We start from the raw sequence: 17,469 nt of genomic DNA, 5'->3' as shown, positions 1-17,469 counted from the left end.
ATTTGCGAATGAAAACAATGTTGTAGACTAGACGATCTACCCTGCTCAGATGTGGCCGCCGGAAAAAAAAGGCCAAGATTTTGAGAACCAAGACACAGCAAATACAAATTAAAAAACATTAAATTAATAAACTCTGAAAATGTTCAATGATAAGATAAATTTTATCTAGCTTTTAAAAAAAATAAGAAAAAAAGGGTGAGGAAAGAAACTTAATTTTAAAAAACAACAAAAACCCGGCTACCTGTTTTACCGATTGGTCACAGGGGTCGAGGAAATACCCGTAGACGGAATCTACTATTCCGGTTTCTGAGTTGGCCGACCTTCTCCGTGCATTCTAGGCCGAGAAGCGGCGGCACATGAGGAAGGACGGGGCACAGAAAAGAAGCTGGCATCAGGTCATACAGTAGGTCTATCTCAGGTGACAAGACACTAGCACCAGCCAAGTAAAGTATTACAGCACACACGACAAATCACAAAACACATAAGTTTCAGGGTTGTTCCTGTGTTGTTCAGGGTATTTTCCATAACTTTTCCATAAACTTCATTTTCAACAGCAGTAAGTATACATTTCATCATCATGATCCCGTTCGACTCGAAATGCACCTCTTTACAAACTTATGAGACATCATATATAAATTCACACTTCGCATCGGTGCATCGAGTCATGTCTGTTACCTATTTTTAAGATTTGATTAATCCCAAATAGCGTTTGTCAATGTGTTCAAAGAATAAAATTATGTTCATGTTGACATATTTTCAGGTTATATGGTACATATTCATAGAACTATTTTTCGTTGCGTAACTGAGTATGAGTTGGGAAACGTATGTGACCGAGAGCCGGCAAATACCGACAAAATAACATTGTTGCATTGTTCTTCCGCGAAACCAGAGAGCTTCAAATTTATGCAAACATTGTTACGATATTATTCAGCGAGATCAATAAACTACAAAGTATAAAATCATAAGAATTGAACGTCAGTTTGGATAGGTTCATTGAAGTGTGAACGATTTAAAAGCGCTGGTTAAACTTTCGTGTGAACCTCCTCACAGAAATACACACCCACACTATCGAAGTATCGACTCGATCCGTGTCTTGGCTGACAGTGACAGTCTACACCAATCTATTACTTTAACTTAGTGTCCAATTAACACAACTTTAATCACCTTTCCATGATCGACCAGTTGATCAATGATGACTAAAACATGTAACCGCCACAGGTCCATTAACAACTTCGAATTCTCAACCGACACGTTCATCGTACTTGTACTTTTAAGGATAAGAATTTATGGATGAACAACTGCTTTATTTGCAATTAAGAGCGACGTTTCGGTGTAGGTTCTAACACCGTTATCAAGCAAGTGACTGTCACTTGCTTGATAACGGTGTTAGAACCTACATCGAAACATCACTTGCTTGATAACGGTGTTAGAACCTACACCGAAACGTCGCTCTTAATTGTAATAAAGAAGTTGTTCATCCATAAATTCTTATCCTTACTTAGTACTCCAACTTCTAAGTGCCTATCAAAGAAGTCTTGTACTGGATGTAAATGTATTACGACACGCTGTCATAATGACTGACTTACTGAGGTAGTTCTTATCAGACATTTCTCATCTTAGGAGGATATTATTTGAATACATTTGATGTAAAGAAACTACAAAAGTTGCTCCTGCAGAGCATATTGAGCATACATACGTTCATGTCACCTCTCGTTTTGAGGAACTATTTTTTCCGCGATACAGCTGGTTGTTGTATGACTGTCAGTGTAAACATGTACAGTAAGTCACATGTACTAAATATTGCGTATAGATGTAGATCCTTTGAGGTACAAAATAGTGATACAAAAAATTATAAGAATTGACTTTCACATAGTGTGTGTTCACTGGAGTATGAACCTTCATAGAGTGAGGGCCAAACATTGTATGAACGTCGTTGCAAGCTCCGACGTTAATACAGTTTGGCCCTCACTCTATGAAGGTTCATACTCCAATGAACTCACACAAAGTGAAAGTCATTTCTTAATACTATTACTACTAAGGAGTGAAAATAGGCAAATGTAAAAAGTGTGTTTGTTGTTTAACGCCGCACTCAGCAATATTCCAGCTATATGTCGGCGGTCTGTAAATAATCGAATCTGGACCAGACAATCCACTGATTGACAGCATGAGCCTTCATCTACGCAATTGGGATACGATGACATGCATCAACCAACTTGAAGTCAGCGAGCCTCACCACCCGATCCCGACAGTTGCCTCTTTGGACAAGCATGGGTTGCTGACGACCTATTCTAACCCTAGATCTTCACAGGTACGATTATAGGTATGAGTAATGCAGAGATGCCCCTAAGGCTGATTGCACACCGGATTAAATGTGCCCCCCGCCATCAGTAGATTGCTGCAGGAACCGATGGCGATAACGTCCAGAATAGAGCTGATAGGGGTGAGTGATTTTATGTATCTTGCGTCAGGTTACAAAAGATTGCAAAATCAACAAACTGTATTCAGGAACTGCAGACACTGTTCAATACATGAATAGGTGATCACCCGTGAAGATTCGGGGTAGAATAGGTCTTCAGCAACCCATGCTTGCCGTAAAAGGTGACTAACGGGAGCGGATGGTCAGGCTCGCTGACTTGGTTGATGCATGTCATCGTATCCAAATTGCGTGGATCGATGCTCATGATATCAATCTCTGGATTGTCTGGTCCAGACTAGATTATTTACAGATCATCGTCATATAGCTGGAAAATTGTTGAGTGCGGCGTTAAACAACCAACCAACCAACCAAACCAATTATTTTCAAGAGATGTCGCCAAATATGTTGACAAATTTAATCTTTCTTATTTCATTTCAAATGCAGATGGTTTATCATTACAGGTCTCTAATTTCAACTGGTGTTGCCGAATATTTGTATGCTTTTGATTTTCTTATTTTAATTCTGTTGTAACGTGTAAAAAATACACCTTTTTGACCTTTTCCATGTTTGTTGTTGAGATAATCTTTGAATCTGGATTTTTTTGTAATTCAGGTGTGGTACGCCGCTCTATAGTTTTTACATGTTTTGATGCTAATTTTTTGTAGACTTATTCTTCCCTCACTGTGTCCCAATCCTTCCAACAGCAACTTCAGAGTTACACTGTATGGCTTATGTTGTACACTACATTTCAAAAGTCACTTCCCCTGTATCGCGAAACTATTTCGCTATACGTTCGCGAAAGTGCCGTGAAAGTATCGCGAAAGTCACTCGAAAGTGGCGCGATAATACCGCGAAAGTGGCTAGAAAATACCGCGAAAGTTGCGCGCTAATGCCGCGAAGTTTCGCGTAAGTGGCGCAAAAGTGCCGTGAAAGTGCCGTGAAAGTGGCGCGATAGTGGCGCGATAGTGCCGTGAAAGTGGCGCGATAGTGGCGCAATAGTGGCGCGATAGTGCCGTGAAAGTGGCGCAGAAATGCTGTCGTGCGTTACTTCCCCATGTATGTCGGATGTATGTTCAATCTAACCTGGAGCTATATAAGCATGTTGCTCGTGTTATATTTAAAGAGGTGTACATGTAGGTATGATTTATTTGGTTGCTGTAAAAAAAACCAGCGACCTGTACCTAATCATGTACTTGACCACAAAAACAAGTTGATATCATGAGCAACATTCCACGTAGCAGCAGTAACAGCAGCAGAAGCGGCGGCAGTAGTAGTAGTCACCGACTGCCCGATTTCTTAAGTCGCCTCTTACGACAAGCATGGGGGGCACGGGTGGCCCAGTCGTCTTAGGCGCCGCGATTCGCTGTGCGGGGTTGCGTCTCTTGGGCACGCCAGAAACCTATGATTGTGGGTTCGAATCCCGGTTCGCCCCGATTATGTTTCTAGGTTTGTCAGCACCATACCCGTGCTCGTTTGTTTCACCGAAGTGGTAAACGTCCGAGACCTGCATCACTTCGGGCTTTCCTCCCACATCAAGCTGACACGCCGTGATATAACTGGAATACTGTTAAAAGCGACGTTAAACCCAACTCACTCACTCACTACGACAAGCATGGGCTGCTTGAGATCAATTCTAAACCGGATATCCACGGGGATGCTGCACTCAAGGCGACTAACGGGTAGGTGATCAGGTTTGCTAAATTGCTTGATGCATGTCATCGTATCCCAGTTGCATAGATTGATACTCATGATTTCAATCACCGTCGGTATATAGCTGGAATATTGCCGAGTGCCGTGTTAAACAAGAAACAAACATACGATCAAGGAGTATGATTTTACGCCGCTTTAAGCAATATTCAAGCAATATCACGGCGGGGGACACCAGACACACATTGTACCCATATCGGGAATCGAACCCGGATGTTCGGCGTGACGAGCAAACGCTTTAACCACTAGGCTACCCGACCGCCCCTGCGATTAAGGAAGAACTTTCATAAAATTCAGAAAACTCAAAGTAGACTAGTGATATTGTGATCTATGTGTAAAGATTAAGAGTGACAACAAACTATCCACAATTCTGTATGAGGTGAGGTGAAATGGGGTTTAACGTCGCGTCAAAGATTATTGCACTTATATAGCGACGTGCATGTACGTGTGTGTGTTTGTGTGGCTGCTTGTACTAGTCCGGACTGATGCCGATTTATAGTGCTAGCTCACTAAAATACCATGCCGCAGTTTAACATGAATACCCCACTCAGACAAAGTATATTGACTCCGAGCCGACCAGTCCTTGTTTTAGCCCCTTAATGCCGAGTGCCAGACAGGGTAACAACAAGTACCATCTTTAAACGTCTTTTGGTATGACGCGGCCGGGAACAATTCTGTATGAGAAAGCGATGACTTCAACTTAATCGTCACATGTCCCTTCATGTCGGTTAGTATTCCAGCAGGATTTGTCATCAAAGTTATAATTCCATACTGTTCATGCATACATGCAAAATCGAAACCATTTGTTTCAAACTGTATATATTTGAAAGAACAAAAAATGCTACAAAGGAGTGATGCCAATTCATCAAGCTTTATTGTAATGACAGTTTGGAGCTTAATAAAATAAAAAATGCTTTCAATTTAAATTCATTCATATAATTTCTTTACAACAAATAACCATATTTAAATATGTGGATTGACATTTGCATTTACGATGCACACTTTCTTTGGAAACATCCATTCCTATGCTTAATGAAGCAAAAATGTACTTTCAGATTAGTAGGTGTTGTTCTATTGAAATGCTGTCGCAGCTACAATTTCATTTACATTTAGACAAATTTGTTTGGATATAAAGAGAAAACAATAATCCCTTTTTTACAGTCATCTTTTTAGAAAAATACTTTGTTATGTCTCTTAGGCTTGCTAGAAACCTATGGTCGTGAGTTCGAATCCCGCATTTGCTCTGATTACATTAACCGTGTTCGTTGTTTCACTGAAGTGGTAAACCTGCAATGTCTGCATCGCATCGGACTTTCTTTATAAATCAAACTGACACGCCACGATATAGCTGTAATACTGTTCAGAGTCGCGTTTAACCACTCACACACTTTAAAGAAAGATGAAAGTTAAACAAGTTAAACTTTACTTTTTACAGATACAAAGAGACAAAAACAAATTAATTATCATGAAGTTACCAAATATATTTCCGACTTCATTCGATAGGTTATTTGGAAGCAGATAATAGTGATTTCATTTAAGTGTAATAATATATAGGTGTAAACGTATATCATATACACTCAATTTGAGCAGCACCACATGCAATGTGATATACAACAATATGTCCGTATAACTGATAAATATTAAAACAATCATAATTATATGCGATAAAATATATATTAATGAGAAATATCTGCTGAAAGCCGAGACCATGTGAAGTGTTAATGAATACTGAAACAATGTTTCCTTTTCTTTTCAATTGTGACATGTTGGACACCAGATTCAAGAATCGGGTTCCACAACATGTATCAAAAAGGCTGTAGGCTGGTCTTAGAGGTTTTCGGGAACTTGATCAAATTTAGTTTCTCAGAAGTGGTAAGTCATGCCAATACAGACCTATACATCAGTGTGCATCTCTGCTTTTACATGTCGTAGGTCCAAGACTTGCAGTTGACAAAAAGCAAACATGACAGTTTTCAGTACAATAATTTCATTTTTGCCTCTATAAATGCGTTGTTTGCAGTGGCCTAAATTATAACAAGGAATACGTTATGATATTAAAAATGGATCAAACAACTCATTTTTCATATTGAACATCAGAATCTGTTTGCAATGTGCTTTCATTTTCTTAGTAAAGTACCGATACTAAGAAAGTGTTATCCCAAATATACCATTTGTTACATTTGATCGTTTCTAAATGGCATTGTGTGTTCATTACAGTATAAGGTATATTTGCACGTCATGGTAGCATTTTAAACATATTTTATTCACAATAGTGAAACGCAGTGGACGTAAGTTGGCCACCTTTAAACACCCTCTCCATACTATTTACATCATCCAATTACATTATGTACAATAGGCTGCAAGAAGGGACGTATATAAATATTACAAAATATTGAAACATTTTGTATGAACAATACACATTTGAGCAGCATTGAATATACATTCATTTTCAATCACTGATAGCTCCGCATTCAAACCTCATATGATATCTTACGGAAATCAGTTTACAACTACATTGTTGAAAGTTGTTAACAGGTCACCAAGTTTGACAGTGAGTGAGTGAGATAAAATTTAGTCACATCGGCAATATTTAAGCCACATTGTGACTATCAAAGGTTACACATAATAAATACATTTAGACCATATAGCCTGCCAACAAGGGACAGTAAGATAACCAGATTTATCACAGAAAAAAAGATCAATTTTAAAACTGGCATGTAACCATAAAAAAGATATTACTATACAAAACAATACATGCAAAAATTGGGCTATAGATCGCCAGCAACTGACGGTAGACCACCATGAAGGTAGGGACCATTTGGACTTACAGTTCCTTTGCTACTTGCATGGACCCCAGCAGGATTCACACCATCCCTTTAGGTGCAGGCGATTATTGACAAGTTCAGCCTAACATTAAAACAACACATATTCTAAGATTAAAAATATAAATTTTACAGCATATAGGTCACATTACAAGCGATAATGACGTTTTCACATCAATCAACACAATGACACTTTAAATCTGTATTAAAGTCTCTCCTGTATCTTGGCCACCAGGTTTGAAATCTTTGGCACAGAAAAAAGACATGTACTCTTTTCTTTATCTTTGATAATAAGGACAACGGTCATGACATTTTAGAAAGTGGTATTCGTATTATTCGTGGAAATATCATTAAAGGTATTACAACTCGTCTGCCAATGAAGATCTAATCAAGCAAAAGACAATTTTAATTAGGATCCAATCAGCTTGTCACAATGTTTAATCCGTTTGATGCTTATCCTTACTGACTTCATTACCCGTGTGCTTCATTACCTGTGTGCTTCATTACCTGTGTGCTTCATTACCTGTGTGCTTCCTTACCTGCATGCTATTTGATTTTCTTACTGTACATCTGACTTCATTACCCGTGTGCTTCATTACCTGTGTGCTTAATTACCTGTGTGCTTCATTACCTGTGTGCTATTTGATTTTCTTACTGTACATCTGACTTCCTTACCTGTGTACTTCATTACCTGTGTGCTTCATTACCTGTGTGCTTCATTACCTGTGTGCTTCCTTACCTGCATGCTATTTGATTTTCTTACTGTACATCTGACTTCCTTACCTGTGTACTTCCTTACCTGTGTGCTTCATTACCCGTGTGCTTCATTACCTGTGTGCTTCATTACCTGTGTGCTTCATTACCTGTGTGCTTCATTACCTGTGTGCTATTTGATATTCTTAATGTACATCTGGCTTCATATATATATATATATATATATATATATATATATATATATATATATATATATATATATATATATATGACATGTTGTGATGACCAGCAGATAAACAGAGACAACAACAGGTGATAGATAAAAAGAAATTGCATACAGATAATTGGATGAAGCCAGATATATATATATATATATATATATATATATATATGACATGTTGTGATGTACCTCTCATCACTTGGTTGTTGTCACTCCAGCTTGATAACGGTGTAAGGATTTACATCGAAACATCGCTACATGCAATAAACCAGAGGTTGTTATCCATAAAGTCCATATCAACTACTACTACTACTACTACTACTACTACTACTACTACTACTACTACTACAAGAATACCAATCAAATACACAGCTATACTCAAAATTGTTAAATGACTATAATATCTCAATCCAACAAAAAAAATCTATTTTTACAGCTTCAGCTCATACAAAGATATATAAAACATACCACACAAATTTAAATTAAGGATGGCAATAATCAGCCCAACAATAATATAAGTTCATGGTTTTCAACATAATAACAATAAATCGTGATAACATGTGTAATTCTAATACATTGCTAATGTTCAAGTGGGTGAGTGAGTGAGTATGGTTTTACGCCGCTTTTAGCAATGTTCCAGCAATATCACAGCGGGGGACACCAGAAATGGGCTTCACACATTGTACCCATGTCTGGAATCGAACCTGGGACTTCGGCGTGACGAGCTAACGCTTTAACCACTAGGCTACCCGACGCCCCTCTAATGTCCAAGAGGCTATTAAACTAAGTCCTAGCTAGCATGGCTATATCTATTTCTGTATGAGCACGTAAGTATATAATGATATTCATCACCCAAGTCGTTTCTATTGCCTAATAAACACAGTCAGACCTGTATCCATCTACCCTTGTCAACTGGTAGTCTGTGATGAACCTACAATCTTAACAAGAGACTCAGCAAATAGTCTTCAATTACAGCATTCTCTTTGAAGAGCCTATAAAATATACCTTCCGCAGAGTTAATTACATTAGTAGTCCACAGCTGTTCAAACTGATCAGAAAGAACTTGCTTCATTGTACATTTTTACCATAGGAGACCAGGAAAAGACCGTTCATTCGATGCACAGCTTACACCAAACTTATTAGACAATTTTTAATATGTTCCACCAATTAGATTTAAGAGGAATAATTCCACACAAAACAGCAAATAATTAAGTGGATTTGGCCAGCTTCCCAGTACGCCATATAACACAGTTAGCAGTGGGCAGTACTAATCTTTAGTTTAAGTATATATTTTAAAAACACTGTGTGAATTTTTTCAGGTATATCCAATTTTCCAAACCCATATTTCTGAGAAATGAGTCAAAATTGATGGTAACTGTCTGGTCAAATAAACTTCATTTACTTTAACTATAAGTAAAGCCAAATTTCTTATTCTTACATACAATAAATACAGCTGTTTTGGGCCTCTGCTACATGTGCAGTGTTAGCTTGTAGAAAGATTGAAAATAATATTCAAAGATAATTGTACTGGTTACTATACTTGCAGCTTCAAGTTAAAGCATTTCTAGTTGATTAGCCTGTTCTAGTGTACATCCGTGCCAGACTTCACATGTACATGACGTCTTCACTGTATTTCTATTTAACATTCCTTACACTCATCGAACAAGTCATTGTTTAAGTGGTCTTTGTCATGGTGCTTTTGTGACAAGACCATTTGCCATTCGATGAAAAAGTCAGTTTCCAATGTTAATAATCATTTAAATTGTTCTGTCTTCAAAAGTCAGTATTATCTCGAACTGTGTTTCAATGAGAATATAACTTCTTTTGTTTTATCGGAATTACATGAGAAATTCTTGTTTATTTCCACTTAAAGCTTATGTTTTCATTATTAACTAAACCAAGATATTATCATCGGCAAAGTGTCTTGACACAAAAACAATTCTGTCAGCTTTATCATTCACATACAGTAAAGTACGTTTATAACGAACACGCTTATAACGAACTGACGGATATAACGAACTGATTTTTTTGTCCCGACTATTTGCTATAGTTATGCTGTAGATATGTTTATAACAAACTACGGTTATAACAAAGTAAAGTTAGCGGTCCCTTTGAGTTCGTTATAACCGTAGTTTACTGTACACAATAAAGAAACACGGCACTAAATCAGACCCTTGATCGACTAAATCCTCTAAATTTCTCGGTTTGGATAAAACTCCGTTTACAAAGACCTGCTTACGTCAGTTACGAAAATTATCAATTCACCTTCAATGACATACATTTCTAATTCTATCATAAGCTCTTTACGGCAGACATGGTCAACGGCTTTTGCACATCACAAGACACTAAACAATAACTGATTTTGTCATTCACTATACAAATCTGGCGGTATGTTGAACGATTTCGACATCGCACTGCTACATTTTTTAGAAAAAAATATGACGTCATCCAGTGTTCATATCATAAATTGTTAACATTATGCATCCAGAACAATAGGTTGATTTCAGTAACCCTTTTGTAACTTTGGCATTTATTACAATTTCAATTACAAAATCCTACTCGGGTATCTGAATCATGAGTTATCTGCCCAGTGTGAATAAAGAGTGTAAATCCATTAAATAAGTGTACATAATTCTTTCACAAGAGCCAGAGAAGTCGCAATTCCTCATCGTTCATCGGTTACTTCCTAAATATGATGGAAGTCAAAGTTAAAATGTATCACATATGTGTTACCACTAGTTAAAACTAGTAATTGGATAATGCAACCTCTGAATATTCACGTACAGAAAGAAAAGTTCTCCTCAAACACTGGAATAATACAAGTAAACTATTGTCTTCAAACAAGGTTAAAATTACAGTGTCATTATAGCTTCTAGCACCACAATGTTCCAGTGCACATTAGTATCATCATAAATTACTGACCAACCAGTGGACATGCCTAGAATTGATAGAATAGAACCAACCTAAGATCAAACAGAAAATTATAGAAATTTAAAAAGAATATTGTTACACTGGTTAGACATTTAGCACTGCGATAACACATAACTGCCTCTTTCAATGAATATGTGTTAAATAGGTGAATTTACACAAACCTTATACATTCATCTAAAACATTACATTTGTAAAACCATTTTTTTACAACAAGAATTCAGCTATGTACAGATCCCCAATGCATAATATGTCTTTTTGTACAAAATAGCGACACACTACTTTCCATCTGCACATGTCTCATATCAGTACACTTCTATATGTACAGTAAACAAGAATTACTGGATATGTATGCTGTCATCAGGGAATGTAGGCTCCCCAGGTGTAAATTAAATATGTTGACCTACAGTCTTGGCCACAAGAGATCATATTTACAGGAATATGTTGCATTGTTGGGTCCTGGAGTTTCCTTTTTAATCAATTACATTCGAACCTATTCTAGGACATTTGGTTTTCTTTTTCATCTAATGAGTAACCTTCCACGGTTGGTCACCTCTTTTTCATTATCTTGTTTTTCCGCTCATACAAACATTGTTGCCAGTTTATATCTGGTCCTCTGTGCTTTCTCCATATAACAGTTGTCTTGTTTTCGTCAATTGCTCAGCTGTCTCTCCTCTGCCGTTTTCTATATGAATATCAGCCCCATTGTCAGTGAGAAGCTGATATAATTCACGATAAGAAGGAATGAGGAGATGTAATATTTCATGGCAGTTATCTTCCACACATTTAAAGAAACGTGCAGAGCTTTTTGTCCTTGATTTGTCCATCGGCCATCTTATCAACAAGAAGCTGATACAATTCATGACAATTACCCTCTCGATACGACATAGTGCAAAGCTGTCAGACCGTATTCATCTTGAACATTTATGTGTACGTCTGACACAGTTAGCAACACTCTGACACATGTTATACATTTTGCCCATGTTGCAATATGCATTGTTGTCTGTCCACTCTTGTTTCTCCTATGTATAGTGCTCCCTGCCTTCAATAGGAAATGAAACAACACAGGCATTTGTAAAAGATGCTCTAGGTGTTCTGCCATGTATATGGTGTAAAGCTGTGTTACCATCTTCATCCTGAGTATCTACATCTGACTTACCTAGCAGCATGCTAACACCTTCTCTACACTGCCTCCTTTCTGCAAAATGCAAAGCTGTGTGTCCACTCTTGTTTTTGATCTGCACATCAGATCCGTTCTCAATAAGTAGACGACATATGTCATGACAGTCACTGTTTGGACCTGCACAGGCAGCAATGTGAATAAGTGTATCATTTATACAGTGACAGGTTGAGTTATCATCCTGGCACTGCTGATCCATCTTAGTTGTTGACATACTGATGCACTTTCTACACGGTCTGACAGTTGTTGTCTCTTCTGATTGGTGACTGATCTGGCAAACAATCGTATTAATATCAGTCTGGCCTTTATTTAGCAGACCCAAAGTGTTGATATTTAGACAATGCAAAGCTGTGTTACCGTCCTCATCCTGAGCATTTACATCTAACAGGGTCACCAGCAGTTTAACACTTTTCGCACAATGTAACCGTGCTGCCATGTGTAAAGGTGTCCGATCCCTACTGTTCTTGAGTTGGACGTCTGCATCCTTTTCAATAAGAAGTTTCAATATTCCGTAACAGGTGGATGGAAAACATAGACTGTGTTTTCCATGGTGTAAACAGTGTAAGGCTGTGTTTCCGTCATTGTCTTTTGCATTAACATTTGTCTTAGCACGTTTAGCAGTTACATCAGTAACTAGCAATACTCTGACACCATGAATGCACAAGCCTCGTGTTGCTACATGAAGTGCTATCTCTCCATTCCTGTTCTTGATGTTTACATCTGCACCCTCTGTAATTAGGAGTTGTGATATTTCATGACACACATTTTGATCACATGAAACAGCTTTTCCGACATGTATACGGTGTAAGGCTGTATTGCCATCTTTATCCTGGGCATTTACATCTGACCGTGAAAGCAACAGCCTCACAGCTTCTCTACACTGGCTTCCTGCTGCTAAATGTAAAGCCGTTTCTCCCCTCTTGTTCTCAACATTTACAGAAGCTCCCTCCTTGATGAGCAGCTGATATATTTCAGAACATAGACCTCTACAGCGTCTACGAAACGCTGCATCGTGTATGCAATGTAGAGCTGTATTGCCACCTTCATCCTGAGCATCAACATCTGACTTACAAGTTAACAACGTTCGTACATATTTTCCCAAATGTCTCTTTGCTGCAAAGTGCAGCGCTGTCTTCCCACTTTTATTTGCAATATGTGCTTTGGCTTCATGCTGTAAAAGGAGTTGCAATATTTCGTCACATCCCTCTTTAGAATGTGAACCAAGCATGTCCAAAGATGCAAGGGTTAGATGGTGTAAAGCTGTGTTACCGTCTATGTCCTGTGCATTGACTTTTGATTTTGGTAGCAACAGTCGCACGCCTTCTTCGCATTGTCTTCTTACTGCTAGATGCAGTGCTGTCTGTCTCATCTTGTTCTCTGAGTGAACCTCAGCCCCCTCCTCAACAAGGACCAAATATATATTATGGCAGCCATGTTTATCACATGAACCAATCATTTTCAAAGATGTATCATGTACACTGTGTAAAGCAGTGTTACCGTCTTCATCTTGAGCATTTATATCTGACCTTGTCAGCAGCATCCTCACACACTCTTTACACTGTTTCCTTGTTGCTAAGTGAAGAGCTGTCTGTCCCATCTTGTTCTTTGTCTTTGCATGCAGATCAGCTTTCTCCTTAATCAGAAGTTCTGCTATCTTATCACAACAAGGCCGACTAGACGTTACATCACGATATAGAGAGTGTAAGGCTGTGTTGCCAGCATTGTCCTGATCAAGTACATCAGACGATGGTAGCAATAGTCTGACACAGTCAACACATTGATTAATAGCAGCGAGATGGAGTGGTGACTGACCCTCATTGTTGACCTTGAATCCATCTGTAGCCTTTTCTTTCAGTATGTGTAAAACATCATGACAGTGTTCTACATCAGAAGCTGCCATGTAATGTAAAGCTGTGTTGCCGTCTTCATCAGATACGTTCACATCACATACTGATAGGAAAATGTTCAAGCAGACTTGGCACTGATTCCATGCCGCCCTGTGTAGAAGAGCATGTAATGTCTCGGTTTGTCCAGGGACTCTTTCTTTTGTTACATTTCGTAGGAGCCCATGTAGTTTTTTACTGTGTCCCCTTTCTCCTTGGAGATCATTATCCACAGAATAAGGAATGTGAAAATGATTGTGTAACAATTCCGTCATTGTATCAGGAACATGTTGGCTTATTGCAAGAACCACTATTCTGTCGAGGTCAATAGTTCCACCTGCACACAGAAGAAATGTGATGGCGTCCACAGCTTTTGACAGTCTGATCTGTTTATCTTTATATCCTGAACTATTTGCGCCTGATTTGCAACTAACATCACACATCTGTGTGTGTATTTTAGTTATCATCTGAAGACATCTAGTGTAAAATTGTTTGCAATCTGCCATGTACTTTGTACATATCTCAGTAATGTTTCTGAGAAATGCCACATTGCCATTGGTTAATGCAAAGAAAAACAACCTTTGTATGTCTGTCATTTCAGGATTGATCAATTTTGTCAACTTGGAGCAATTACTGTAACTGAGGTCCAGTGAGTATGTTAGAATATCAAAACATGTCTGTGAAGGCTTTGCCCCATGTTTAAGCAGCATTTCTACTAAATCGTTTTGACTCTTATACACGGCACACAACAATGCCTCGTCTAGGATAAACTGGTCACAAGTGTCAGCAGAGAGTTTGCCAACAATATATTTTGCAAACTCGTTCATGTCGTTAATGATAATGTGGGAAAGACCGTACCTACAAAATATACTCTTCAAGACTGGTATCATATCAAATTCCTCACTGAAAGGAAGTTCTTTGATGTCATGAAAAGTTGTATTAATATTGAATATGTATTGATCATCTTCTACTAGCTGTTTTATGCCTGTAACGTCCCATTCTCTAAATATCTCCTTCAAAATATTCATATCATTTAGTGAAGGATGGGACAACACGATGTGACGGCTCCGGTCGTTTGATAGATATTCTTTCAGTTTCTTTGACAAAATGGGATGGTATTCTTCATCCAAAACAACCAAATCTACCATTTCAGTCTGTCCTTCCTCCTGGCCTCTTGTTCTAATGTACTCCACCAGCATATTAGGTGTGCTTATCTCTGTCCCCAGATCAGGAAATGACTGACATAAATCCACACACAAGACATCCTGGATCGACCTGTGTGAAAACTGGAAACAGGTTCCGGCATCTGTAAGATACTCTCCACACAAAACTTCAAACTCCTTTTTTCGTGGAAGCGGTTGATCCTCCAATCCAGATACTCTTTTCATTTGGGTGCATCGGTCTTTAAAGAGCTGGGGAGGATTTATTGTCTGCACATCTTTTTTTGGAAGACTCCCGTCATATGCCAGAACCATCAGCAAAACAAAATATGTCTTTGGTTCAGCACACATTACACAGTTAATTTCATCTTTGATACATTCAAATGGTTTATCAAAAAACTCCCAACCCCTGTCTTGCACTTGTTTATGTGTTGCAAAATATGTACAGCATTGAGGAAAGCCTAGAGCTGTATGTGTCTTTGCTATACGATGTCTGTCTAAGGAATTTAAATATTTCCCACACAGTTTGTCAATGAATTCAAATTTTTCTTCTTCTTTGAAACAATACTGTCCTTCATCTAAAATAACATCTGATGATTGTCTGATAATGTCATATCGTTGTAAGCTTTGCTTTACTTGAAAGATAATTTTAGGTCTCGATGTTATTACGATCCAAATTTTGCCAGATTGCACCAAAGGCCACACAAGGTCAAATTTCTGTTTCCATCCGTCCACGTAGTATTGTATCAGATTAGTAGATCCAAATATGTCATCAATCATAACCACATACTTATCGGATACACTTAACCCTGGCCTGGCATCGAAGTGGCTAGATTTTGGCAAAAGGTTCCATTCCTTTTGGGATGATATTTTTACCATTTCTCGAGAGAATTCCCTGGAAGCCCTCTCTAACAGCTTGTCGCCAAGATGTGTCTTGCCAGATCCTGATCGTCCCCTGATGAACACGCAGCCTTCCTCTCTCAGGTGTTTGTAGGCAACCTCTTCCACGTGTGTCAAGACATGTTTATTGCAATCTTTCATGTTGAAGTAGAGTTTTGTTTCAGCTGAAAACAGGAAAAAGCATGCAAAAGTACATTGACAATCAATCAAAATTTCCACAGTGTGTGCTGTTGAAGCTATTGTACTCAGCCTATATATCAAGGTTTTATCGCAAGTATATTAATAATATATGAAAACAAATGTCCACAGAACGCCTACAAGGATTACAGTCTACCCTACAACATGGTGAGAAAGTGAAGGGCGAGGTCATTATAAAATTGACAGATTGACAGATTGTACTTCAAATATTGAAATGGTCCATAATGCAGCTGGCAGGGATTCTTTTCAGCGGTACAAGGAAATACAACCATTGACATATAGGACCAAGTTCAACATTCTTCAATACCTAGCATAGACTAGCACCCACGTACACCAATGAGCTCATAAAAGAACAGAACCGTGAAAATCCGGGTTAGAATAGATCTTCAGCAACCCATGCTTTTCGTAAGAGGTGACTACGGGATCGGGTGGTTAGGCTTGCTGACCTAGTTGATACATGTCATCTTATCCTAATTGCGTAGATCGATGCTCATGATGTCAATCACTAGATTGTCTGTTCTAGATTCGATTATTTACAGACCACCGTCATATAGCTAGAATATGTATGTGGCGTTAAACAACAAGCCAGATCAGGGGCGGTCGGATAGACTAGTGGTTAAAGCGTTCGCTCGTCACGCCGAAGACCCGGGTTCGATTCCCGACATGGGTACAATGTGTGAAGCCCATTTCTGGTGTCCCCCGCCGTGATATTGCTGGAATATCGCTAAAAGCGGCGTAAAACCATACTCACTCACTCACTCTAGCCAGATCAGGTAGTCAACATTTGTTGTCCGTGTCCAAATCATTCACCAGGATTGTTTTAGATAGGTCCCTCGCCAAGGCTGTACCAGTACTTTGCAATTGGAACAATCCTCCAGATGCATCCAAGAACTTACTAACTCAACACTCATCATTTCAGACAGTACTTCCACTGATCCTCGTGACAAAGTTTTTCCCCGAGCTCCTTTTTGAGCACTTATAACACTCTACAAATCATACCTAACACAGAAGGCTTGCTTCAGTGAGTTTGGCACATAATCATTTTATAAATATATATGATTACAAAATGTTAGTAATCGATATGATAGCTCTGATGAACCTTATGTATGTCCCGATAGGCAACCATCGCTATAAAATTACACGATGTATCAGATGATGAGTTAAGATGTATGCACAGAGGTCCGTATCTAAAAATAGACGCCCTCATGCATATTCATGACCATCTCCCCGAAGCCCGAAGCGCGATACTCACCTATGAGATCTTCAAGATGGCTGCAATTCTCTGTAACAAGAGTATATGAAATCTGAAATCTAGGATGAGGCGTATCAACGATGTTAGGT

The 17,469-nt window shown here is 38.5% G+C and overlaps 1 protein-coding gene across 1 annotated transcript; it reads right to left on the bottom strand.

The window, feature by feature from the left end:
* Positions 1 to 11,829: 11,829 nt before the first annotated feature.
* LOC124116986 lies at positions 11,830 to 17,469 on the bottom strand. The gene is made up of 2 exons (XM_048401813.1): positions 17,381 to 17,469; positions 11,830 to 16,094 (listed from the first exon to the last, which is right to left on the bottom strand). Exon 2 carries the CDS (start codon positions 16,069 to 16,071, stop codon positions 11,830 to 11,832), a length of 4,242 nt encoding a protein of 1,413 aa, XP_048257770.1. The 5' UTR covers positions 16,072 to 16,094; positions 17,381 to 17,469.

The sequence above is a fragment of the Haliotis rufescens genome, unplaced genomic scaffold (assembly GCF_023055435.1).
Source record: "Haliotis rufescens isolate VD_foot unplaced genomic scaffold, xgHalRufe1.0.p SCAF_23, whole genome shotgun sequence".
In the NCBI taxonomy this organism is placed as follows: Eukaryota; Metazoa; Mollusca; class Gastropoda; order Lepetellida; family Haliotidae; genus Haliotis; species Haliotis rufescens.
The sequence above is the reverse complement of the archived record's forward strand: the minus strand, read 5'-3'. Positions and strand labels throughout refer to the sequence as shown.

Excerpts from the sequence above, each read along its gene's own strand:
- LOC124116986 (XM_048401813.1), bottom strand. The coding sequence starts at position 16,071 with ATGAAAGATTGCAATAAACATGTCTTGACACACGTGGAAGAGGTTGCC.